The sequence below is a fragment of the Centrocercus urophasianus genome, unplaced genomic scaffold (genome assembly GCF_019232065.1).
Source record: "Centrocercus urophasianus isolate 14NV4802_14NV808 unplaced genomic scaffold, USGS_Curo_1.0 seq_17, whole genome shotgun sequence".
Taxonomy (NCBI): domain Eukaryota; kingdom Metazoa; phylum Chordata; class Aves; order Galliformes; family Phasianidae; genus Centrocercus; species Centrocercus urophasianus.
Window position 1 is genome coordinate 12,235,555 of NW_024884722.1, and position 25,344 is coordinate 12,260,898.

The 25,344-nt window shown below is 49.8% G+C and overlaps 2 protein-coding genes across 10 annotated transcripts; one reads left to right on the plus strand and one right to left on the minus strand.

Annotated features, from left to right (window-relative positions):
- Positions 1–1,091: 1,091 nt before the first annotated feature.
- MFSD13A (major facilitator superfamily domain containing 13A) lies at positions 1,092–13,510 on the minus strand. Of its 6 annotated transcripts, none has more exons than XM_042817799.1 (9): positions 13,442–13,510; positions 8,433–8,502; positions 7,718–7,797; positions 6,795–7,244; positions 5,783–5,900; positions 4,715–4,811; positions 3,763–3,934; positions 2,996–3,189; positions 1,092–2,804 (listed from the first exon to the last, which is right to left on the minus strand). In XM_042817799.1, the coding sequence occupies exons 2-9, from the start codon at positions 8,448–8,450 to the stop codon at positions 2,563–2,565; spliced, it is 1,371 nt and encodes a 456-aa protein (XP_042673733.1). In that variant the 5' UTR covers positions 8,451–8,502; positions 13,442–13,510; the 3' UTR covers positions 1,092–2,562. The 6 variants fall into 6 exon arrangements, with proteins under 6 accessions (XP_042673733.1, XP_042673729.1, XP_042673734.1 ...); XM_042817795.1 differs by having other exon boundaries at positions 8,234–8,502; positions 13,442–13,470; XM_042817800.1 differs by lacking the exon at positions 13,442–13,510 and adding an exon at positions 13,224–13,372.
- Positions 13,511–13,679: 169 nt separating this feature from the next.
- CUNH10orf95 (chromosome unknown C10orf95 homolog) lies at positions 13,680–23,941 on the plus strand. 4 transcript variants are annotated; one of them, XM_042818343.1, is made up of 2 exons: positions 13,680–14,227; positions 22,466–23,941. In XM_042818343.1, the coding sequence occupies exon 2, from the start codon at positions 22,529–22,531 to the stop codon at positions 23,198–23,200; it is 672 nt and encodes a 223-aa protein (XP_042674277.1). In that variant the 5' UTR covers positions 13,680–14,227; positions 22,466–22,528; the 3' UTR covers positions 23,201–23,941. The 4 variants fall into 4 exon arrangements, with proteins under 4 accessions (XP_042674277.1, XP_042674280.1, XP_042674278.1 ...); XM_042818346.1 differs by lacking the exon at positions 13,680–14,227 and adding an exon at positions 14,507–14,572; XM_042818344.1 differs by lacking the exon at positions 13,680–14,227 and adding an exon at positions 15,931–15,970.
- Positions 23,942–25,344: the final 1,403 nt, after the last annotated feature.

Below are 25,344 nucleotides of genomic sequence, written 5' to 3' on the forward strand. Positions count from 1 at the left end.
TGCAGTGACCGGACAGAAAGGTGCCGTCTCCAATCTAGCGTTCATCTGCCTCACTGTTCCCTTGCACCCTGTCCAAACCATGTTGCCTGGTGGTGCCCAGCATACTTAAATAAAGTCATTCATATACAAACCTCAGGCCTGCTGGCCTCATATTCCCCCATTTGCATTTTTAATGAGGTAACAGTGTGTATTTCTCTTGCCTGTACAGAACTTGCTGCCTAATCCCTCCATGAAAATACATCTATGATCCAAAACTGCCTTCCTGGCAGTCTGTTGTGCTGAGGTAGGACATTCCTGGCCTGTAACTGGTCTCCCTCTTACGGTCCAAAGCTGCTCTCCTTAACAACCATTATTCTCAAAGTCTTTGTCACTGCAGCCAGGTACAGAACAGTTGAAGGGTAGAGAAACTGTAAGAGAGTAAGGAGGGCTGCCCTTAGTGAGCACAGGTCAACAGGAGTGATGCTGCTGGCATGGACAGAGGTGGCTAACCTATGTGCTTGCTGAGAACTCATCAGCAAGCTTTGCTCCCAGGACAGGCCTGAGGGAATGGGTATGTGGTTCAGTGTGCAGGTCTGCACCTCCCCCCAACCTTTGTCACCCAGGGTCTTCAAGAGCAGCAGGGACAAGTGACTTACCTTCCTCCAAAGGCAGTAACTGATTTAGCCCCAGCACCCAGTCTCACTGGAAAGGGATGCCTACTTCACCCTCCACTCCTTTGATTAATCTCATTTTCTCCCATGCACTACAGATTGCACCCCTCTACCACTGCATGAACCCAGAAATGTCAGATCCACCTGCTAGAAAGTCACTGAGCAGGAACACATTAGACCTGGTCCTCAGCCACGGACTGGCAAAGGCCAGAGTAAAACTGCCATGCATTGCTGTCTTAAGACTTACACTGCCACTATTAGATAGCACATTCCTGACTGTCTACCAGCTGCAAATGGGTCAAGCAGCATCGTGAAATAACTCCATTGCTCCTACTTCCCTCCCACCCCACCAAGGGACACTGCACCTGGGGCCTTGTGTGGTTAGCTGAGCCCACACCAGGCCAGATGGGGTGGCTGCCAATTCAAATGAGACCACAGCAATACAGGAAAAAAATCGTATTTAATTTATGAAATGAATAATCATTCTCAAACTTTGTTAAAATCTACACAAATAACTTATGATTGAACCAGTAAGACCAACAGGAGCCTCACAAGAGAAATGTCTTGGTCCAAGACAGGAGGCAGCCATGTCCTGAGGCAAGATAGCAGATCTGTGGGCTGCGTCTGCAGAGGGAACCTGGTACAGAAGGCCTGGGAGGTGACAGAATGGATAACAGCAGTAATGTGAGCGAATCTCCACCTCCTGCAGGAAGCACGGGGCAGTGCTTACCCATCCTACTTCAGCACATCATTTCTGCCTGCCCACAGCAACCCTAAGACTGAGGAGACACTCCCTCATTTTGAGATCTCTGGGTAACCATCTGCCCCATCTGCTCCCAGACAGAGGAGTCCAAACTTTCCCCTCTCCTTGGCTCCATCACTCAGCAACCAGAAGAATTTATCACCAGTGAAGCTGGTGAAAACTTTTTGAAGCACAGAAGATGTCTCTCTCCTCGACAAGTAAAATCTCAGCCCTGTGACTGCTCTATGTTATGTCTAACAGGCTTCTCAATGGAATAGAAGGCACAAAAGCATGACCTGCTGTCTCCAGGCTGAGTCTCCACCTGCAAGAAGGGAAGGCACTGAGCTGCTTCACGCAGGCAGCAGTGTCAGCCTTGGGAGGGGAAGCGTTTTGTCCGCTGTGTTACAGGCTCCTTCCCCGATCTGAACCTACCAGCTAACATGGGAAGCACTGCTGTAACAGTGCTCACTGCAAGGGGCTAAGGAGGGAAAGGATGAACACCAGCAACAAGATGCCATGAGACATCCAGGTTCTGAGCCCAGCACCTCCCTGTGCAAGGCCTCGTAGGAGGGAGCCTTGTGTTCTGTGCAAGATATTGTCCCAGAAACAAGCCTAAGAGCAGATTTGGTCAAACAACCTGGCATTGAATGTGAGAGAGGTCTTTCCAGCTACTGAGAAGGGGCTTCAGGGTCTTCCCATATCACCTCTTCTTCTGAAGTTAATCCTCCTTTGTTACCTGGTCCCTGAAGAACCTCTCCCTCCATTCCCAAAAACTACAGGGCTCTACAGGAAAGGCTTCCAGTTGCTCCCCCCTTTCTGCTCTGCCTGAGGGGCTGTGGGTCAGAGGTATGCCCAGGTTAGAATATCACACCTGGGATGCAACCCTCTCTAGCACGTGCTGCAGACCTGCCCTAGAATTCTGCTTTCTAGGACCAGCAAGGCCGGAATGCTCTCACTGCTGTAGCCAAGTGACCTATCCCAAGCCCAGTACATGCTCAACACTCCTCTGCTTTCCCCGTGGCCACCTCCTGGGATGAGTAAACATCAGCATCACAGCACATCACAGTTAAATTGTAAACATGGGGGCTTTCCCAGCCAGCAATCCCTTCACTGTGCCAGCAGTCCCACACCAGCCTGGAACCAGAAGCACCGCCAGGAGCACAAACACCCCTAGATCATTTTGATTTCTGGTGCTCGGCCTTGGCGCTGAGCCTTTACCATCTGCAGACGCTTCCCATGCAAGCTGAACTGAGACCAACTGAAGAGCTGCAGCAGTGCACATGTGATGGGAACAAAGACGAGGAGATAAAAGCAGCCCTGGCGGAGAGTTGGCTCCAAGACTGTATCAGATTCCAGCTTCGGCTGGGCGCTCACCACGTTGCTCAAGGGGTTACGCTGGAAGATGTCATGGCCTGGGGTAGAAGAACAGTCTGTTGAGATGGGACACTGGGAATGCTCCTCTCTCCCAGTGACTGGGCTTGGAGATGCGGAGACCGGTCCCAGCCTCATAAGTGAGACTCTGCATCCACCCAAAACACTGTGGAGGGCATTGAGCTCACAAGTCTGCCCTCTCCTACCGCAATGCTTTCTCAAGGGCACTTACCTGTGTACACAGAGAGCAGCCAGGTGCCTATCAGGGGGGCGAAGGTCTGTCCTGGCTTGGTGACCAGAGCAACCATCCCAAAAAGCAGCGCTGAAGCTGCCTGCTTTCTGCGGTTCAGTACAAGATCCTCATCCACCAAGTCAGTCACCACCAGGTTGAGCAACTTACAGGTCCCTTCTGTGAACACCCGGTTGCTGCAGGACAACAGGCAAAGCACCAAGAAGTTAGAGGAGTAAGTAGGAGATCAGAGAAAGTGGAGAGAGAGATTAGAAAGGTTCCCTAACACTTAAAATAACACTTTCAGAAATCCTGGTTACTGGAGAGGAACGCTTCTAGCAATAACAGCCTTGTGTGCCTTCTAGTGATGCCTTGGACCTGCCATACAGAGAGGCCTGGGGATGAGACACTGGGCTGGGACTAAGAGGCAGCTGCAGCACATCCTGAGGGCAATCACTCCATGCAGGCTGCAGAAAAAAAAAACAGGAGCTCAGCTCAGCAGCTGGCATGGGCTGCTACCAGGCAGCCACCAGCCCTGCCAAGTCTTTGTCCTCTCACATGGCAGAGCCCGAACATTGCTGCCTCCCTCACTGCTGCCTGCACAGCCTGCAGATTCAGCACTGACTAATCCTGAGCTGGGAGCTGCTAGAAGGAGACACCAGAGCTGGAAGCCACAGTGACCCTGGTTACTCTTCCCTCTGGGAAATGGGGACAAGTCACTTCCCTTCCCAGCTGCCAGAGAGCAAGGGAAGCAAGTGCTGTGTGCATACCTCGCTATGAAGATGCAGAGCAGATACACCTGATCAGGTCCTGCCAGGAGCATGACAACACTGAGAGCCAGCTTCAGGAAGAAAAGTCCTCGGACTACAGCATAAACACCCCAGCGGCGGCAGAGGGACAGGAAGTAGAGGTTGTTGAGATGGGGGGCAATGTAGGAAACACCTGAATAGAGACAGCAGCACAGAAGCTTGAGAGAGTTTTAGTATCCACTATCCCCCCAGGACCCATACCAAGAGAGGATAAAGCTTGCCAACATGGGAGGACAGGTGATGCAGAATACCTAACCACCACCACCACCCCCCCTACACACACACACACACACACACAGAGAGAAAGCAGGGGTGCTGGTAGCAGATGCATTCAATTGTTTTTGTGGCACAGCACATACACTTCCTATAGAGGGAGGCCCTCTTCACCAAACTCAAGCAAGAGTTTTTGCCCAGTGTCATACACAGGCTGGGATTCTGTCTTGGAGCAGCAATGAGACTTGGACAGTGTGACCAGAACTGGCCCGCACAAAAACTTCCCAGGGTGACAACAGCCCTACAGGATGTCTGCCACAGACCTGAGGCAGTCTGGATGCACTCCATATGCCATAGAGAGGCACTAAATTAGGAGCTGTGCTCCCTGCTCATCTTTGAGCTGTATCTGCAGACATGTCGTACTGAGAACAAAATCTATGTGGAGTTGCAGAGTCTAGGCAGGATCCAGCACCTCACGCTCTCCACCACTAGAAAAAGACTCCACATTAGTTTTATTGTGCCCAGGAAAGAAGACTCAAAAGTGCCAAGGAAGCTTATGAGGTGTATGCATGTGTGAATCTTACAGCCCAAATACCTGTTTGTGAGCACGCTTCTCCCCAGCTGAATTTTACAAAGAGACAATCCAGACTCAGGCCAGACCCTAACTCAGCTGTTCCCTCCAGTCCCTTCTGAGACTCACCAAGGAGGAAGGATCCAGTAGATACAGAGATCTGGTCTGACAGCAGGTGCTCCAGGAACAGGGGGAAGAAGTTGCTGTTAAAGTGGCAATGAAAAACCTGTGAAAGCAGTGCACAAACAAACTGATAAGCAGCAACAGTAGTAAGACTGAACAAAAAAAGCTAACAGCCTCCTAGACTCTCATCTTAAGAGATGAGCCTTATGCCAAAGTATCACGCAGGATGGGCCCCAAGTACTTTAGCAGAGCAAGAGCTTGGCTATGGAGGTTATGGCATGGTAGGCTTTGAGACCACAAGGCTGCCTGGGGTCAATACCACATCCCAGCTGCTGAAGCATTCCTCACTAGCAAGCTCACAGAGCACACATGCAGTACACAGCACTGATGGGGCAAGCAACAGCAAGGAGGCGACGACAGTGGCCACCTTGCTGGAGAAGGAGGCAGTGGCACAGCAAGTGGGAGCAGCAGCCAAGAGGGAGACCATAAGAAGGCTATAAGGCCCAAACACAAAGATGCAAACCAGCATTAAGAGCTTGCCTGAGGGGAACCGATTACCCATGGGGAGATGGAGCTCTGAGTTCAGCACATTAAGCTCAGGAAAGCTGGGCAGGCTGACAGCATTTGGTAGTAATCGATGAAGAGAATGAAAAATAGAAATTGCAAAAGCCAGATGGGAGGTAGATCCAGCTGGATGTAGTGAGAACACCGACATGAGCCTCGGGAAAGCCAAGCCAGCCAACTGTAGTCTGAACTCTTCCCATCACAAGCCGGGCCTGGTGTTTCTGCATCCCAGATGGGCTGTGCAGAGCTCAACCAGTCCCCTGTAACTGAGCCTGCACTGCAGAGGAGGGAGCACCACACAAATGTGACCTGAGGACAGTTCCTGAACAAGCAGAGATAATGGCTACCAGGTAGCTGATGGATTATACTGTGCAAGGGCAGGAGGCTCTGAAAGCAAGCAGACATCAGAAACTCCCCGTCCTTCCTGGAAAGCTGGCATGCATTTGAATCACCCAACAGCCATAACCAGTCTTCATCCTCCAAATCCCAGCACGTCACCACTGCACCTACCTGGATTAGATTCATGCAGACAAACCAGAGGAAGTTGCGATGCCGAGAGAGCTGCTGGAGATACTCAGCCAGGGTGATCCTCTTCTCCTGGGGAACAGAGGGTTTCTCAATGTATAGCCTACAGTGAGAAAGATGAGAGGAAGTAAAAAAAAAAAAAAACAAAAAAACAAAACACTAAAATTCACAGCTGTGAATCCTTTACCACAAGCATAGAAAAGCCTCTGTGGAGATGCAGAGCTGTCCCTCCTCAGCTCTCATTCAAACCTTCCCTCTCCTTGGACCAAAACAGCAGAGTCCACAACAATGTGAGGACAACACTCTAGAGATCTTCCAAATAACATTAAATCCTACAATTTCTGTTGATAAAAGCATTTGTGCATCAGCCACTACACTCCTACTCCAGATCCCTGCAGTTAGCTCACCTGGCAGATCTCATCAGGATCTGCTGTGTTAGCAGAACACAGTGCTAGTCTCTTGTTATAAGCTACAAGTGAGGCAGCCCAAAGAAAAGCAAAGGAGCTGAACTAAGTCATGATGCAGCTGGTTTCAGCAATATAACCAGGCAGGCAAAGTGAGCAAGAAGGTAAGAGGTATCTGCTTGTCCTACTCCACAGGAAATGGGCATTGAAGTGGTCTCATGCTCAAGCAGGAATACTTTAATGATAAGCTGCTTCTGACATATTGCCACTCACAGGCCTCAGTGGGTGCTCTAGATATTAACTCATTTCATGTTCCAAACACTGGATAGACCACACAGCAGGTCAGGGCTCTGCCTCCAGTTTGGGCCGGTGGTGCCACAAGATAGTTTTGTCCTGTTTTCAGAGGGCCTTAGAAGCCAAAGTGACCTCAGCCAGAGGTGATTCTGAAAACTGTAGCAACAGACAAGAACCACAGATAAATAATAATGGTCTGCCTTGCCCTGGATCTTCCTACAGTTTGCTGCAGTACATAACAGGACTCTAAAGACGTAAGTTAAGCCTTCATCACCTGCTGGAGAATTGATGACACGTACTCTTTTAAGGTTGATTCCTGGTCCCCTTTTGCCTTCCCATCAGTCTCGAATCGCAGGCGGAGCAGCTGTGTGGACAAGGTAAAGCCAACGATGGAGAAGGCAGCCAGCACGATGCAGAATATGCGAAAGGAAAAGAAGTCTTCCTTGTTCCATACTGCATATGACATGAAGACAGAGAGCGAGCCTATGGCACTGAAGAAGGAGCAGTAGAAGTTGAGGCTAGTCCTGTCTTTTGCTGAAACAGCCAAGTCTGCAAGCAAGGCATTGTGATGGAGGTCAACCATGGTGAGAAAGCTGTCATACATGCAAAGGCAGAGAAGGAACTGCAAACCAGGATGAGCCCAGGCAACCCAGAAAGCCAGAAAAGAGATGGCAAAGAGGGGGCCATTGTGGCTTAGTGCCCTGAGCCTCTTCAGAACTACTTCTGGGGAGGAAATCTCTGCTCCTGGCCTGTAACAGAAGACAAAAAGCTTTAGACTCTTGAACAAAACCGAGCACAATCATGCATCCTTTCTCTCTCAGAAAGCTGCTTATGATGCCCAGACATCAATACAGCTTTTGCTCATTGAACAAGTACCCACATCAGATAACTTCTCAGCTAGTCTGTGAACTCACAAAAAGTATGGGTGCAGGAAGCATGAAGGAAATATCTGGGGTTTTTTTCCCTCCTCTAGAGAGTAAGGAGCTCCCTGATAATTCAGGTGGTGCTGCGTTATTTCAACCAACACTTAAACCACTGTCACGAGATGCAGGAAGCCACACCATGATTGTCATTAAAAGCTTGAAGTAAGCACATGAGAAATGCTAATGGCCAACAGGTCCATAATGCAAAGAATTTGAGAACAACTTTGAGGCACCCCAGGTGGAAATAATTATCCTTTCCCACCACCAAGCTTATTTTTTTTATTTAGAACATAACTTACTGCTGTGTACTAAGGAACACCCTGTCACTCAGCCAGCCAAACAGAGGGTCATTGAGGCTGTTCCAGATCAGAAACACCGTCTAGGAAAGAAACAGAACAGTGAAACAAACCACAAGACAGCTCCTGGAGAGATGCACTTCTGTTACTGAATTGAGCAGTGCTGAGTTTGCACAGTGAACAGAGCACAGGAACCTCTCGTGCACCTCCTCTGCACCATCACCACTGTTTAATTCCCCTGTGACAACAGCCACTATCAGAGCAAACCCAGTGGTTTTTCACACCAGTAAAACACTCCAATGTACCCATAGGAACAAAGTCCCCAGGTTTCCTATCCCAGCTTGTTTTCTGTTTATGTAAGCAGGAAAAACTGCAAAGCCCAGATTAGCACTCAGAGGACTCCCTTGTTTCCTTTTCAAAGAAGAATGCAACTATCACAACAAACGCCCTGCACACAACAAGAACCAGTCTGAGCTTCAGAGAGCATTACAAGAGTAGGAATCCATGCAAAAGACTAACCTCTCCTATCCAAAAGGACAGTTTATCAATCTTGTAAACAGAGACAAAGGTGTCCACGTAGTAAAGGAGAAATACATTGTGCAAAATGGAAACAAACAGCGAACAGGACCCATAGATCACTGCAGTGGGCAGATGGAAGAGACAAGCCAGCAGCCGCAACCCCATGACGATGGGGTCAGCATCCAACTCCACGGATCACCTCCATTTCAGATGGCATGTCTTCTCACAACACCTGCTACATCTTTGCTGGGGCCAATCCATCGTTGCTCCTGTAAAAGAGGAAAAAAGAAATAAGCAATACAGATTCAATTTATTACATGAACTTAGTTGAATGAAATTAATTGATAAATCTTTGCCAGCACAGATCAGAATTAGTGTTGCTTTGAGGAGTTGTTCAAAAGTGGATTGGATGGGATTTATGAATGCAGCTGTCTGCTGCACTAAAGCTGTCCCATTAAGCTGAGGCCAGGCTCAGGGTGCAGCTGTCTCTTTGTGAGCACACTGTCCCTGCCCTGTCCTTTATACTTTAATGTTCTTTGTCAGCTGATTAGTTCCTTCCATCTCTTTAAAGGCAAGGTTGCAGGAACAATCAAGCTACGTGGCACAAACAAAGCAGCCTTCAGAAAACAGACCTGGCCACTGACGTTTTTAGGTACCGTGTAAATTTTCAGCCAAATAAAAGTGACAACAGCTCTGATGTAATCGCACACATGCATGCTGCTGTCCCCAGGCAGTCACAGCTGACTGCACCTGGACTCACTCAGACAGGAGGTATTTATGGCAAGTAGCATTGCTGCTTTGTGGTAGGAAGAGACACAATCAGAATCTGATGGCACACGGCAGACACGGTGCCATCATGCAACAAGGGCTACCCAAAGTCAAGTAGCAGCTGTCCAGCACATCTTGGGACACCCTGAATGTTGAAGCTGAAATAGAGATGCTTCAGCTAGGCAGCAATATGTATGGAAGCAAAGCAAGTGGAAACAGTAGTCACGTCCTGGAAGAAGCCACTGTATGTTCACAAAAGGCTGAGGCAGGAGGGGAAGGGAGGGAAGGACTGCTCAGCCAGCACCAGCCACAGCTCATGGCTAGGAAGCCCATCCCCACAGCAGGACATCTTCCCATGACAGAGGCCCATGCTCTTCAGACTGAGCCCCCTCTCACACTCCAGCTGCTACAGACCTAAGGCAAAACATAGGACACCTCTTTGGATGGATGCATTTAGTATCTGGTGAGAAGTGAAGGGCTCTTAAATCAGCGTCAGTCAGCTTCCCAGCCTGGGCTATCCCAAAAAGCTCCGTTCACATGACAGGTGACAACAGGGTCGCTGCCTCAATGCTGCCAGAAGCAAAATAAAGGAGCTGATGACCCTTGCAACTGCCAATGCAGCCCTCCAGAGCCAAGCACCCTGTTCAGACACATCACAGAACTGTTTCACAACGCAGCGTGTCTGGAACAGGAAATGACGCACCAAGTCAATCCTCTGGGCTTGCAACATCAGCCACAGCAAGCCCATGCAGAAACAGCAGATCAAGGGAAGAACAGCTGGGTATGAAAACTGATGAAACTCCAGTTCCATTCAAGCATTTCCCAGAAGCCATGAGTCTGACCACTTCTAGGCAAGATTAGAAAAACAAAAGATATCTGTCTGCTCTGCTCGGTCCAAGGAATTCCTCATAATTAGCCCAGCAGGAGCAGGCACAGCAGTTGTTCCAATCAATTACATCACTAGATTGAAACGGCACATCAACCCTGCTAAAGTGACAGACTCAATTGGATCCAACTGCAGAGCTCTCATGGGACTAAGCCATCACACCACATCCCACCACACCAAAACCCACAGCCAGATAAAAGGATGACGCTGCTCCAGAGGGACTTCAGCCAGACAATGAACAGTTATAGGTGTAATTAAAGACAGACATGCTGACGAGCATCAAAAGGAAGTTGCATTCCATATGGTCATGAATTGAAAAGGAATCAAGAATTTGTGATGGATAAAGGTTAAGAAGAACAGAGCTGGGGCAGCAGACCCACCCGTAAGCCCTGTGCCTCTCACCACAAACTTTCTGCAGGGGACTGGCTCAAGGGCACGTCATGCCAGCATGTTCTGGGCACCTGCAAGAACAGGATTGAGCACAAGGCACATAACATCATTTTGGACTGTATGAAAACTCAGTGTGCCCAGATCTCTAGCACTGTATGCATATCTAAGCCAGCTATGAGGTTACTGCAGAGAGGAGAGCAGAAGAGGCCAATTGAAGTGATGCAGCAGCCACTGCTGGAGGAAAGACTAAACAGCTGGGAGCCATCAAAGCAGGGTCAAAAAGCTCAGGACACAGAGTCCCAAGCAGAGTGGGTAGAGGGAAAGTGGAACAGATCTGTGCCAGGATAAAGTAATTAGCAGGAAATCAGTTTTGAGTACCTGGAAATACTGGCAGGTACCAAATGTCTGAGATGTGCTGTCAAGTGAGGTTGCAGGGGTGGGTGGCAAGTTGAAAGGATTAGACAAATTCTTGGAAAACAGCTGTATGCAATACATGGAAGGAAACAGTCAGGGAAATCCCCTCTAGCAACCTTCATGTGAGAACTGTGCATGCTGGTGGTGCCCCAGCACACCTCGTGCACACCCAGGAGACTCACAAAGTAACAGCAGGGAGCTGCTCTGCAGTCACACCAGAACTACAGGGAAACGAACACCCAGAGCTGAGCCTGAGCTCCTCACTGGTCAGCCCTGAAAAGTTCTCTCTCTCTTCTACTTCCACACTTACAGAAGTGATTAGCTGCTTTGTTGCTGGGACAGAGGCAGGGCTAAAGGATATGACAAACCTGCTAAAAGCTCAAGTGCTACTGACAGCGAGCGGTACATCAGATCCAGCACGGCCAGCTCTGATGGCACAGCCATTACCTGCACACTAACATGGACTCGACTTTGCTACTCGAATCCTGTCTGAAAGCAAAGCCAGGCTCAGTACTTGCACTGCACTCCGCACACATCCCATCTGAATGGCACTTCACTGAGCACAAGCTGCACGCACCACAGCTGCTCAAGTTTCCAGAGACACCTTGTTTTCTCATCGGTACCATGCAGTGCTGTTTGAAAAAGGTTACATTCCACTTCTTCTCGTCCTTTTCCCCAGTAACTCCCCCACAGATGTGCAACCCCCACAGCCAGCTGACATGTGTAAGTCATTTCACTTTGTTGAGATAGTTGTTAAAGCTTTTTTTTTTTTAAACTCCCTCATCTGAAAACATGCAGATGAAAAGAAACAAATTACAGTAGCCATAAAAAAGCAGATTTTGTCCCTACATCCAAAGCACTGTGTTATTTAAGCTTGCCACAGTGGTATTTTCATAACTTTTTTCCTTGGGGCAGAGCATTAGTCATGGAGTATTTCAGAACTTTTCAGAATTAGGCTTTAAGAAGTAAGGGGGAAAGGAGTTGCAAGAGGGAGTAATAATGCACAGCCATAAAGGAACAAGCTCGTAAATTAGAAAGCAACCAGCCTTTACTTCAGAACGCTTCCACCTCCGCATCTGACATCTGGCATTGCTCCTGCCAGTGACGTCTGCAGATCTTATCTTTTTTGAGGAGGATGTTTGAACACCATCTACCAGGAAAGCATTTGTTTGAGCGTGCTGACAAAGGGCAGCTGGAAACACATTGCAGTTTGGGGCTGTTACATCTGTTTTAGCTTCCTAGTCAGTTCACAGCTGGGTTCACAAGCTATTGTGCCCCACCACAACAGCAACCCTTGGGCTTGGAACAGACCAGCTCCAGCACTGGAGCCACACATGCCACACCTGAAGCCACTTGTACTGAGTTGGCAGCAGAACCATGCATGGGCATCTTGGCCCAGCCCAGTCTTTGAAGCAGGGCCAGACAATTCCTGTACACTGAAGTAGCCATCTGCAGACCTGACCACAGCAACAGCAAGACTTTCCAATGCATTCTCCACTATGTGAGCAATACAGGAATATAGTAAATATCTCAATAAGCCTGCCCTTGCTCCAGCAGTCACCACAGTGCCTCTGCTGCATATTCTGGAGTTTGGGAGGCTTACTAGCTAAGACCAGCTCTATCTTTCCACACCCACAACACAAAAGACCCTCGGATGGGATAAGCAACTCCAGGGGGACTATTTCTAGATATTCCTTAAGGTCAGACATGCCAGGGTTGCTGCTGCTGGTGGTGGTCCAACCCCATTCCCAAAGAAGCCAGGCTGGAACCAGAATGATGAAGGAGCTGCTGCTCCCTGCCCTGATACTGCACAGCATCAGGTACATTAACTCCTTCCAGGCCCCCAGGATGAAAGGTGACACCTTCATCCAGAAGCAGCACAGTTATGGACTTCTTCACCTGGACAGGATGACCAGCCAGTGACAAGTTCTTTCGGTGAGCACTGACCTCAGGTCCCCTGTTACAGGTGGGTCTATCTGCAACACCAGTTTGTCAGCGGCACTTCTAGAATTTTAATAACTTGTTTCCTCAGATAATCCACTTGCTAGAAGTGGGTCTCTATGGGGCACAAAATACTGTGATATGTAGAACCAACCAACAACAGACTCCTAACAGCCTGGTATCAAAGGGTAAAGCAATGAAGCCACAAATTCACCACCTCCTGGGCCTGACAAGGAAACTCACCACTCTGATGAGCCCCGTGGGGGTGTTTCCCAGCACTATTTACCAATTCAACAATGACAGATAACATCACACACAGTTTGGACAACACCCTTCTTGTTACAGGCAATTGTGTGCCTCCATCAGATGCTTCCATCCCTCCTTCTGAGTTCATGCATGTAAACAGAACGACCCTGCAGACAATAATTAGATAATTAACATCTCAAACCAGCTGGTAGTTCCAGCAGCACCGTGTTCAAGCAGAGAACTGTAGAATCATTAAGGTTGGAAAGACCACTAAGGACATCCAGTCCAACCATCAGCCCACCCCCCCGCGGGCGCTATAACCACATCCCTCGGTGCCACACCAACCCTTTTCCGGACGGTGACCCCGGCCACAGCTCATCTCCCCCGCAGCTCCCGGAGAGGCCGAGCGAGGCCCGGCCGCGTTGCAAAGCACAGGCCAAGAAACGAGACGTGAGAACCCCCAGCTCCACTGCAAACGAGCACGCACCGGGCCGGGGTCGAGCCAGGGGCTGCACGGCACGGCACCACTCCCCACCCCACAGCCACCCCCCACTCCCGCCTACCTGCGCTCGGTACCGGCGCCGCCCCACCGAACCGCACACCCACGCATGCGCACCCAGCAGCTCCTCGACCCCACCCCGACGCCATCTTGTGCCCTGGCGAACGAAGCCACCCCTCCCGCCACCGCCATCTTGTTCGAGGGCAGCTCGAGGAAGGGGAGTGGGAAATGACCGCCTCGCTGCTGCATTTGCGTTAGCCCCTCCCCGGAGGTGGCTTCCACGGTGGGACGGGCTCCGTAGGGCCCTTCTAGCCAGGCACGCTGTTTGCTCTATGTCTGCTCGGAACGCGGCGTGCCTGGCCTCCAGTCGCCATGGAAACGGCGAGCTCTGGCCTGAGTGCGTCCTTCCTATCGCCTTCGTCATCAGCTGCATAGGAACACCTTCCAACGTTCGTTTTACATTGCGTTGGCCAGAGCATAAGAGAAAAAGAGTCTGCAATTGTCTTCTACAATTCCAGATCAACTTTGAGCACTTTCTCTGGAGCCGGAGGTGTAACATTGCCTTGGCCTCTCCTTGCAGCCCTTGCTCTGACCCAGCACTGTTTTCTACGAAACAGAGACAGGACCCCAGTCTCTGCTTTCAGAAGCACCACCGCACCCTGTTACTTCCTGCTGCTCTTGTACAGTAGGATTACCAGCAGCTTCCTAACCGCACGGCTTTTATAAACTCGTGGAAGCTGGCAGTTAGCTGCGGTTCTTGTAACTAAGGGAGGGGCATGGAGGCGCTCAGCCCAGCTGCAGCCCGTGAAGGCAGCACAGGTGCTCGAGATTGGCCCGCAGGACAGCAGAGGTACGAACGTGTGCTGAGCCCTGGCTCTCCATTTTCTACCTATAGAGGTCTTCCCTTAAAGCTGTGTGCCTCCTGTTAGCTTTAGCAGCCCCGTGGCTTCCTTTTGTTCCTCACCTGGGCATGCAGTGTGGGAGGAGGGCAAGTGCTTCAACCCTGGCTACGGCTGCGTGCTTCAGCAAGGTGTGGTGCTGTGCCTGAGTCCTCTACCTGGTGTGTCACAGAGTGTGCTGCTAAGAGGAGGCTGCAGGAGGGAAGCTGCCTTCCCCAGGTCAGGTTATCCTGCTCTTCCTGGCTCTTGATTCAAGCAAAGGCATCATCTTGGCTGGTTTTTTTTTCCCTGAGGGAGTGAGTACACTCAGAATCTCATTTCTGCACTTATCTGTATACTAAAGACTTCAGTATGTTGTTGTGGCAAAACAGTACTGCTGCTATGAGCATACAAGTGAGCAGGTCAGAGCTTTGTTTGCCTTTCATTTCCCTTTCACTTCTGTGTGCCCTCTGCTCTCTAATAGAAGCAAGTCCATGTGCAGTGGTACAGCTGGCTTGGGGATGTTGATTTATGGTACTGCTCCAGCCTGTAACTTTCTGAGTACCTCCTGGTTGTGGAAGATGCTACTTTAAGTTATTGTAGCGATAGGATATGAGCCCTTCAGTTAAGGAAAGTAACATAGATCTCTCTGAATGTTTGTATTCTTGCAAACAGGGCTGCGTTTTCTCTTCCATTTAAAAAAAAAAAAAAAAAAAAAAAAAATCAGTAGCGCTACTTGTAAACTGTGTTCTGGTTGTCCAAAGGCTTACAACAGGGAGTTAGAAAAGGTGTATGTATATTCTGTAGAACCCAAGGTCAGCAGAAGCTGTAGCTGTTTGCCCTAAGGGTGCAATAACAGCAGTATTCCCACAGCTAACTTTATCTCAGAAGCTTGAAGTTAAGCTAGAAACATATCATGGGTGTCTGAAAACATCTTTCTGTAAGAGAAACTTGTTTTATGAGCTAAAAGAATGACATGTTGTACAACTCCAAATTCCGGAGATAATCTGTTTCTCTCCCTGTCTGGGCACTGATGCTATGGAGGGTCCATTACTGTGAGTTTCTCTTTCCTTCTGTCTCAACAATGCTACTCCTACGTAGGAAGCAGGGAATGCAATACCAAGTGCAGTCAATACACACATAGCTCAAGTGCAAGTGGCTTGCTGTGGTTGGTTGCTAGAATGCAGCAGCAGAGACCTACTGTGAGCATGTAGTCACTCTGGAGAAACAGACTCAGGCCTTTGTAGCAAGCCAGAAGGCTCCCCTAAGAAGACTTATAGGGTAAAATCTCATAATCAAACAGCTGAGAGAGCAGGATGGTGCAAAAGTACAAAGAAAAGTGTTTAAAGCACATTGCTCTGCTATGCAAACTGTTTACGTACAATAAAGAGGTTCTGTAAGTAACTGGAGCTAGGAAAGGGAGCCAAGGCTGAAGCTGAAAGATTTGTTTTGCTGTATGTGAAGACAACAGCTGTGGTTGGATAATTACAGGGGAGTCTGAAGAAACTCTTAGAGGGCAGAACCTTGAAAGGCCAACCAGACCATATCAGTAATGCCATATAAGGCTGAGATTGCCTAGGTAACGGTATCAGGAGGAGTAGGCTTGGTTATGGATGTAGCAACACTGAGACCAATGGGGAAGGAGTGCTTAGGGGTGGATTGATTGTTTGGGAGGAGATCTTCTGGAGGAGCGGAGGCATGAGCAGGGCAAAAATGTGAGTACTGAAATGAGAGAAACTGGATCTTAGACGAAAGAACTAAGGAAGGTAGGATTGGCTAAATGCAGGAATGCAGACACCTATGAATGGTGGAAGAGCCTGAGGACCCAAACCTGCTAGGATGAAGAAATAGCCCAGCTCCTTGAACAGCCTGTTGGACTCAGTCAGGCCCCAGTCGGCAAGATTTGGTGTGGGAGGGCAGAGCAAAGGAGTGATGGTGGGAGGGAAGGGAGGTGCACCTGTAATTCAGTGTCTGTAGTATGTGGTTTGTTAAAGCTTCTGATAAAGTCTTTAGTTGTGCACAGGACGATACAAATAACAAAGAGTTACTGGTAGTGTGTTGATGAGGTTATTGATTCTTCAACTGACTTATTGGAGTGAGCAATCCGTAAAAGTCAGTCCATTGGATCAGTTTATTGGCACTGTAATCTAAATGAGGAGAGCTACCTGTAGAAGGGACAGCAAGGGGCTCATCCAGGATCTCTCAGCTTGGAAGCTTGAACTAACTGATGTTGAGACCTTCTATCTGAAGAGGTGTGCGGATGAAGGAGATGGGCAGCAAACGAACTTTATGCAATGAACTTTGGGAGGAGGAGGAGGAGGATGGTGTGCTGTGTGCCAGCTGCTCTTTAACCTGGAGGGGACCCTTGGGACCAAGAATGCAATGAAGTGCAGATTAAAGAAAGCAGTGCTTGAAAGCAGCTTTTAGAAACAGGGCTGCCTCTGGGAGAGGGTTTGGGTAAGAAACTGGTGGCTTCTAGGAAGGCAGGCTGGGATCCTGAGATGTGAAGAGACCTGAACTCAGCTGAGGAAAATGGCTTTGATGCCAAAGGTGCCTACAGGGAAGGTGAAGCTGCTGGTGGGACTTATAGCCACCCAGAAACCAAGCCATGGGGAAAGGAGCTGTGCAGAAGGAGAAGTGGGTTGGTGTGTGTGTGTGTGTGTGTGGAGGGATGAATGGCAGTAGTGTTTAGGACTGCTCTGGTTGTAAGCAGAGCTGACTGGGAGCTCTGCTGGTGCAACCCTGAAGTGTGGCTTGCTTCTTCTAGTGCTGGCAGTACAGCTGTTCTGACACTGTTATCCAGCAGCTGCAGCAAGAGGAGGAGGAAGGGGGTGGCTGCTCCAAACCTCCCTTAGCCTGCAGTCAGCTGCCTTTTGACTGCTAGCATGGGCAGAGGTATGCAAGGGAGTGGCTCTTGTATCATCGGAGTCAAGAAGAGGCTTGCTGTGCAGTGACGAGGACTTTTCCTGATGCTTTGATCTCATATGGAGCCTGGGCTTTGCACAGACTCCAGATGGCCAGATCTATACTAGATTTCAGCGTTTCTTGGAATGCTGCTCTGAACAGCTGAAACAGATCTGCTTCCTCTTCAGAAGGTCTTTGCAAGGGATGACCAACATCTTCACTGCTATTGCCATGGCCGCCAGCACCAGCTGGAGCCCTCTTTGTGGTGCAGCCCTCTTTCTGGTCAGAACTCAGAGGAATCTTCTGCCTTGTTGCCTGTCCTGCAGACAAGGTGAAGGTGTCTGCTGCCTTCCAGCTTGGAAAATGAGATAAGGAGGGGCTGCAGCAATACCCACCTCCTTGAACCCAGATTCCAGTAAAATATCCTGATCAGGTCCTCAGAACAAACGTGCAAAACTGCCTGAACTGGTGGGTTTCTCCTGATTCTAGTAATAATGTCACATCTAATCTTTCAAACCTTTTCCACTCTGTAGATCTACTGCTCTCTGGGGGAAACGTTAGGCTTTCATTCCAAGTACCTGTGTGTCTCTGCAAAGCCCTTTCATGCCTGGCGGCTGTTCTCAGACTGCTTTCAGTATCAATTCTCTTCCTTCCCACATCACTGCCAGATACTACAGGGGAGTGTGTCAAACAGCCTCACCCCTCTTCTGAGAAGTGAAGGCTGTGTTCTCCTGCCCCACCAAGTTTCCGTCCAGAAATATCTTACAGTAATTGGTGTGGAGGGGCACTGCGTAACAGCTGCCTGGAGGCTGATTGCTGCTACATGCACTGTGGCTTTATAGGAAATGTGTTGTGCATATTTCTGCATGCCCACATGATATCCAGGGCACAAGCTTGAAGCAGCAAGCTCCTCCTGAGTTGCCTGCTTGGTTTCAGCTGCTGCGCTGCATCAGCTGGGGTGCCTGCCTCCCCTGCTGCACCAAATTCCTTTCAAGATGCTACAAGAGTTCATCTCTTCCAGAAGTACATCTTCGTGATGCCGCAGGGATGATGTGGGAACCTCTTGGGAAAGTATTTACTGCCCCTTGGAGGGCTTTGCTGGAACCATGCGGGTTTACTGTTGTCTTGGAGAGTGTAGAAAAAACCTGTGATGCTGTTTTTTTTCCTCTTGGGAAAAGGGGCAAAATATGAAAGTGCTTACAGGATGAAGAAAGCGTGGGAATTTGTGCTCCTAGTTAAAAATTAAGACCCAGAAGAGCCAGCTTGCCTGCTCTGTACCAAGCTGTTGTGCTTTACTGGAATTCCTGTGTTGCTGCCAGGCACGTCTGGCTGAGTGAGAGCATTCCCTCTGGGAAGATATCCAAGTGCCCTGTCCTGCCAACTGGTCCTGCTGATGGAGGAGCCAAGTGTTGCAATGTGCTGCATGGGCTCTGTGCTGCTTCCTCTCCTTTCTTTCTGACTAAGAAGCACCCAAGAGGCCTGTCCTGGAGTAAGATTTTCTTCTGAGACCTTGACCAGAGAGAGTGATCTTTTCTGGCAGGCGGGAGAAGGAAATGACAAGGGAAAAATAAGACGACTCATTGCTTTAATCCTTTCTCACAAGCTATTTCTAGCTACCAGGATAAGCATGTGAGACTGTCACCAGAGCTTTGGAGTGCAAATCTGAGCCCACTTGCTGGGTGCACTGTTCCTCTGGGCAGGAACAAGCTGCTATGATCACCCTCGAGTGGAAAAAACCAAGCATGCTGGGATGCTGAATTGATCTTGACACTTGGGCAGAGTGGGTCTTTTGTAGGGACAGGGCAGAGCTGCCCATCCTGGGGTGCTGGGGAGATGGGGATTGCTCTGCCCCTGCTGCCTGGAGCTGTGCTCAGTCTGAAAGCAAAGTGCCTGCTGCACCTGTGTGCATTGATGTGCACCGTGCTCAGGTCCTGGTGCATGCTAACATGCATGGCTCTGTTGGCTGGGAGCACGTAGGCAACCTTCACTTGTCTATTTGAAATTAATGAGTAGGTTTGATGGTAATGTCTCTTTTCCAGAGACACTGAAGCTTCCTTTAAGTTTTCTCACTTTTTTTTTTTTCTCCCAAGCAAGGCTTCTGTGACTTTGCCAGATGGCAAAGATTTTGCAGAGTCTGCTCAAAAATATAGAGATTAACTGGAAATAACTTACGACTTCTTCATCCTCTTGGTTAGGGGAAAATGTTGCTCTTACTGTGCTCATCCCTGTACATTTGGGGGATGCCTCAGAGAAGTGGTGACAGATCTGTGGATTTTTTTTTTTATTTTTTTATTTTATTTTTTTGGTGAAGTGGAGAGGAGATCAAGGCAGGAAGAAAGCCAGAATGGTCTGAAAGTTGGGGTGCTGGAACAGCTGAGGACAAAAAGCAGCTGAAGGGAATCTCCTGATCTGCCTTGATGAAAGCAACCTGCAGACATGCTACAGATGCTCCTGTGGTGGTACAGTGGCACAACCTCTATGTTGGTCAGTGCTGCTGTCAGGCTCGCTTCTCTCAGAGGCCGTGCAGTCCGGCATGGGTTTGACTGTGTTCCTCGGGTTTCTACAACTCGCACGGTTGTGTTTTCTTGTACCCCAGAATCAAGAAGCCGAACAGCTCCCTGAATTCAAGCGAGCTTTGGTAACAGTGAAATTCTGCTGTGGGGAGTGCCCAGCAAAGCCATAGGCTTCTCTGGTGCTAGGAGGTAACTGCTGCTGCTACAAACACAGAAATGCCGCAGGCCGGTAGGGCCGTTCAGTGTTATTAGTGGTTGATTCATCACCTGTAGCAAGTAACTGTGTAACACAGCAGTGAAACAGTTTTCTCCGCACTTGAGCTACCAAGCATTCTGTGGCTCTGTACTGCGAATGTTTTGCAATTTCCCCGTTGTGGCTCTGCCTGGGTCAGCTGGCACTGAAGCAAGCTTTGCTCGGCAGACCAAGTATTTTGGAAGCTGTGGTGTTGTGTTGGGCTCTTTGAGCTGCACCAGGAGTTGTTGGAGTCAGCTCTGGCAAAGCCGGGAAGAGTCGGAAGTAGGGCGCTCTCTCCAAACCCAGAGAGTGGTTGTGTTCATCTGGCTGCGACCTTCTCGGGAACCTTCTCATTCAGCTCCAGCTAAGTGGGGCTGAAGCCTCTTCTAGCAAGGTCAGAAGAGCTGGAAGGGCTCGAAGGGGGAAGAACCTTGTTTCTTGCTGCTACCTTTCTTACTGGTTTGTTCCTTGTTGCTTCCTGCAGGTGACTGCAGCTCCTGGGCGCAGCAGTGCCAGCCCCTCCACACCTCCCCTGCGCTAGCAGGAAGCTGGTGAGCGCTGCTGGCTGCTCCTGGCTCAGGAGTAGAGAGCTGAGCCCAGCTTGCCCTTTCATGCTTAGGACCTCCAAACCCCAGGGAACAGGCCTGAGGGTTCTACTGAGGTTCTGCAGAGCTTGACACAAACGTGAAGGAAGGGAACAGGTAGCAGCCTGAAGAGACAGGTCAGCCTTCTTGCCTTTCCTTTCTCCCACCACTGCTCCTGAAGAGCAGAGGAGAGAGGTGCATGCTGTTGGGTGCTTCCTTCCCGCAGTTAATGCTTTCCCAACAATGGAAGTAGAAACAGCGAAGAGGAAGAGGAGGGATGGATAGGGGCTGGACCCCTCTTCCAGGGAGTGCTACTTAAATTCATATTTCAGTTTTCAGCACCTGGCTTTTGGTGCCTTCTGGCTACAGGTGGTCTAGCCTTCCCTGAAGTCTTACTTGCTCAACTTCCCTATGAACGTGGGAGAATTTTGGGCAGGCTGGCACTGGTTCTGAGTGCACTTGATCTGTTGTATTCTCACTCAGCTCTATAGGGTACAGCACGACTTTGGTCCAGCTGTGTTTTCTAAGCCAGCCTCTGGAAACTGGAGCAGCATGAGGGTCAATGTGAGCAATATACACTGATGCAATGGTGAGATGAGCCACATTTTCAGCCCCTGAGGGTGTGAGGCTGCAGACAGGCTGGAGCAGGAACAGGACAGCACTGGGTTGCTGTGGAGCAGAGCTATTGACAGCCCCTGCAACTTGCCCAGGCAGCTTTGCAGGTTCCCCTGGGGCTGGAGCACTCTTTGGGTTATGTCAGCTGTCAGCACCCTGCTCAGGGTGATCTGCTTCCAGGGATATGTCCTCAAGTCTGTGGTTGGGCATGTGATTGCTGTGCTGGAGCTTTCTCATCTGCTCTCAGTCCCATCTTGTTTTCCCTGTTATCTCTTCAGTTTGCTTCTTTTTGTCAGCTGTCCTGCCTGTTGCCAGCACCATCTCACAGTGCTCAGGCTGCTTTTTGTGCAGGAGGCCCAGGAGCCTGGTGCCTGCTCTCCTCTTCCCAGACATCTACTGTGCTGGGTAAACCTCAGTCAAGGCAGATACAGGAGTTATTGTATTGAAGCAGCTTGAGCCTTTATTTTTAAAGGGCTATGACAAAGTACTGTAGACTTCTTTTCCTGTGTTCCTTTTTGGGGAGTTTGGCAGTTGTGGTGAGCTCTGGCTCCTGGGTTGCAGCTGTGTGAAAGGGGCAGAGCCTGGTCCAGGACTGCTCTGCTGTTCAGGGGCTGGGCTTTGGTTCTGCCCTGAGGCAAAAGCAGGCTTCAGCTAATGCTGATCGTGGGCTTCCGGGAACAGGAACACCTTGTGCTGGTTTAGAAAGGAAAAGCTGCCATTGTGTAGCACCCAGCATTGCTTCTAGCAATTTCCTGGGGGCTGTCAAACCTCCTGCTGGACTGGAGGAAAGCACTGAACAGAGGGATAAGTTTCATTTACCCTCTTGCCTCAGGTGAGAGTTGCTGGCATGTGGCAGCTCTGTAGTTAAGGGTGAAGGTTCTGAGCAGTGGGGGAAAAAAAACTTGTTGCTATGTGCATGGTCTCTCCCCGTCTGGCAGCAAGCTGTTTAAAACAAACACAAACCCTAAGCATGTTGTATGTGTGCATTCCCTTCCTGCTCTTGGGGGAGAGAATGAGTCATGGGAGGACATTGCTCAGTACCCTGGAGGGTGATCTGGTCCTCTGAGGGCAGGGTTGGGACAAATTGAGCTGTGGGCCGGAGTTCCTCAGGGTAAACGCACCCTTGAACATGAATGGTAGCCAGTGAGACCAAAGTGAAAAGCCTCTACATGAGGACTTGCCAGAGGAGTTGTGGATGTGGACACAGACCTACCTGTTTGTGTGATAACCTGCATGAATGGGGAGATCCTTTGATTAATCTGTTGGTTTGCCTACAGTGCAAGGTGCACCCCCCTATTCAGCTTGTTTTGGGAGCATGTAACAATGTAAAGTTTTTCTCTTCCACTCCTGTCCTCACAGCTGTTGAAACTCAGCAACTGCTCTGGCCAAGTATTCCTCGGGTAAAGCCCCAGCTCCTGTACCATGTACCAGCCCAGCTTTGTACCACGGGACTACTGTCCAGCCATGATCCCATCTCCTCACACCTACCTGCCACTGCGCCCTGCGAGAGCGGAAGACCCAAGCAGCTCCACGATGTTCCCTCCCATCTACATGCACAACTTCTACAGCCGCCCCATGACCTTTGTGATAGACAGAAGCAGCTACCCTGACTATGTGGGCAGTCAGGTGGAGTACCACCACTTGTACAGTGCTTCCAACCCCTACTTCCATCCGTACTATACCTGGCATTTACCCCCTGTGGTCCCTCTCCCACTGTATAATCCCTATGCAAACTACAATCCCTATGCTGCCTACCACAGGTCAGACCACTATCGAGACACGTGGCCAGATGGCTTCACCATGAGAGGGGAGCTTCAGTGGGGGAAGCTTGCAAAGGTGTTTGGACCAAGGAAAGACCTCCCAGAATTTGTGAAGGATGATCTCCGGAGGGTTTACGGCACCTACCCACGGACCAATGTCTCCATCACCTACCGGAAAGGGGAGTTCTTAGTCAAAGCGGACCCCAAGGTAGGAGAGCAGGAGTACACAGTGGAGAAAAATGTCATCCAGAGGGCTCTGACCCCCAGTGCCAGTGAAGCAGATGACAGCAGTGAGGACCGGAACAGGAAGAAGAAAAAGAAACTGAGACGTTGATGTAGTTGGTCACACAATAAACATGCTCTGCAGCTCCAGGGAGTCAGCTGGAAGCTAGGAAGCAGCTCAAGCAATGGGTGCCACTGCTCCCCATGGCTTTTAACTCCTCTGTCCCTCACAAGCTTATGGTAGCTTCTCCTGTTTGATGCACAATGCCCGTCCTGTGAAGAAACCACCTGGCACTTGTCTGTCTGTCAGATCAGCTCTTTGGTCCTGGTTTTGGAATCCACTGGTTTGGTTGGGTGGCCATGGGCTGGGAGGGGATTCCCAGAGAGCAGCCCCTGGTGAGATGGCCCTCTTCATACACTGTCCAGGGGGAGGTCCTGGGAGCTGGATCCCTTTCTGGCACTCACCTGAGGAGATAAAACTGGATTTCCTTCAAGTTGAAGGCAGTGCAAGTCCCAGAGGGGAGAGGGGTGCTCTGGAACTGTAAAGAATATCTGTGTATCATCACTGCTGTTTTATGGATGTAGCACTTATGTACTTATGGTGTGATGCCCGCACACAGCACTTTGCTGCACTCTGGCAGAAGATCTCCGTGTCCTGATCCTCTTACACTTGGTAACCTTGTGCTTGATCCTCCTGGCCATGTGTCCTGGCTGAAGTGGCTGCCTGAGGCTCTCTCCTGGGTCTGACCCAGCTCTGGCTGGGGGTGCTGCCTTGCTGCAGATAGCAGAGCTCTGTGTCCTGTGGCACCTCTGCAGCTGCTCTCCTGGGTCTGAGAATGACTTGCTTGTAAACCTGTGCTTTTTAAATGATTATAAATAAACAATTCAAAAAAGAATACAAATAGTTGTTTCTGCTTTTTAACTGTGAATGTCTCTCAACCTGTTCTGGAACCTTTCTACAAACTCAGGATTTTGACCTGCATGGTTTGCTCCCTTCAGGCGTAAGTCTCCTTGCCTTGATGGCTGGTAATTGAGCCCCACTCCCAACAGTGGGGTGCCCCAGAAGTGTAGCTCTTTTCCCCCTGTAATTTTCTTCCAACAGGCTGTATGGGAGATGAGCATCCCAATGGAAGGAAAGAAAGGAGTGCTCCATGTCAGCATGTGGATGGAGACAGCCTCTGAGAGTGCATATGGAGACCCTTGCTGGCTTTGAATTACTATAGAGAAAAAGCAAGTGGATTTTTTCTTTTTATTTAATGTAACTTCCATTTGTTTCTCTGAAATGGGTGAGCTCTGCTGCTACATGAAGCAGTGAAAGCTCTGAACCAGAAAAGCTGCTACAGAAACTTCAAGCTGCTGCTGCTCCCTAGCTGTGCTGTGAGCAGTGGGGCCTGCTGAGCGGGCAGAGGTTGGCTCTGCCGATGGCTGGCAGTTATCCCTTCTGAAGGGCAGCAGTTTAAGCAGTAATCCCAAAGCTTGCACTTCAGATCCTTGTGTGGCGATGCAGCAGTCAGATATGGTGCTGCAGGTTTTCTCCAGCATCACAGAGCTGGTGCAGGTGAGGCTGGGCTGTGTTAGGTGAGTTCCTGCAGCAGGTGCAGGCGGCACATCTAAGGGACAGAAGGGGAGCAGGGGGTTGCCTCCTGATGGTGGTCAGATGCTGCATGAATTGCCAGGATCTGCATCAGTTATCTGGGAGAGAGACATTTAGGATGTTTCTGCTGACAGTTTTGTAACATGGTGTAATGGAAATTGTTCCCCAAACTTGGCTAAAGCCTCCCAGAGTCATACTATGGACGGGTGGAAAGAGCCAGTTGTGTCCAGAAAAGCTTTCTATGGAATAATGCTGCTGATCTGTGTGAACACTTGGCAGGAGCACTGCCTGTCTCTGCTCCCACAGCCTGCCATGACCTGTCCTGCTGGGGACAGCCCAGGGAGCAGGCATGGCCCATGGCTTTAGCCTGGTCTGTTTGTCTTCTCCATGTTTTATTGGGTTACGCTGCCCGGAATCTGATTTCTAGGCACACCCAGGCTGCTGTGTTGACAATGAGTATTTTTAGCACAGGCTTACAACCATCAGGAGGCAGTAACGTTTATTTCCTTAAGTTCCATTCCACTTCCAGATGGAAGAACCATTTTATAGCAGGGCTTTTTAGCCCTTTGGGGAAGCCTGCAACAAATGACCGCTGCCTCGAGCAGCTCTGAGTGCGGGGCTTTCCGCTGTGGTCATAACTCACCTCCATCCCTGCTGGGATC

Bases quoted from the DNA above. Each gene is read 5' to 3' on its own strand.
- MFSD13A (XM_042817795.1), bottom strand. From the start codon at position 8,398: ATGGGGTTGCGGCTGCTGGCTTGTCTCTTCCATCTGCCCACTGCAGTG. The intron at 7,245-7,717 runs GTAAGTTATGTT...CTTCTGTTACAG, and splicing joins GTGTTCCTTAGTACACAGCA to GCCAGGAGCAGAGATTTCCT. The intron at 3,935-4,714 runs GTGAGTCTCAGA...GTCTCTATTCAG, and splicing joins TACTGGATCCTTCCTCCTTG to GTGTTTCCTACATTGCCCCC.
- CUNH10orf95 (XM_042818343.1), top strand. From the start codon at position 22,529: ATGTACCAGCCCAGCTTTGTACCACGGGACTACTGTCCAGCCATGATC.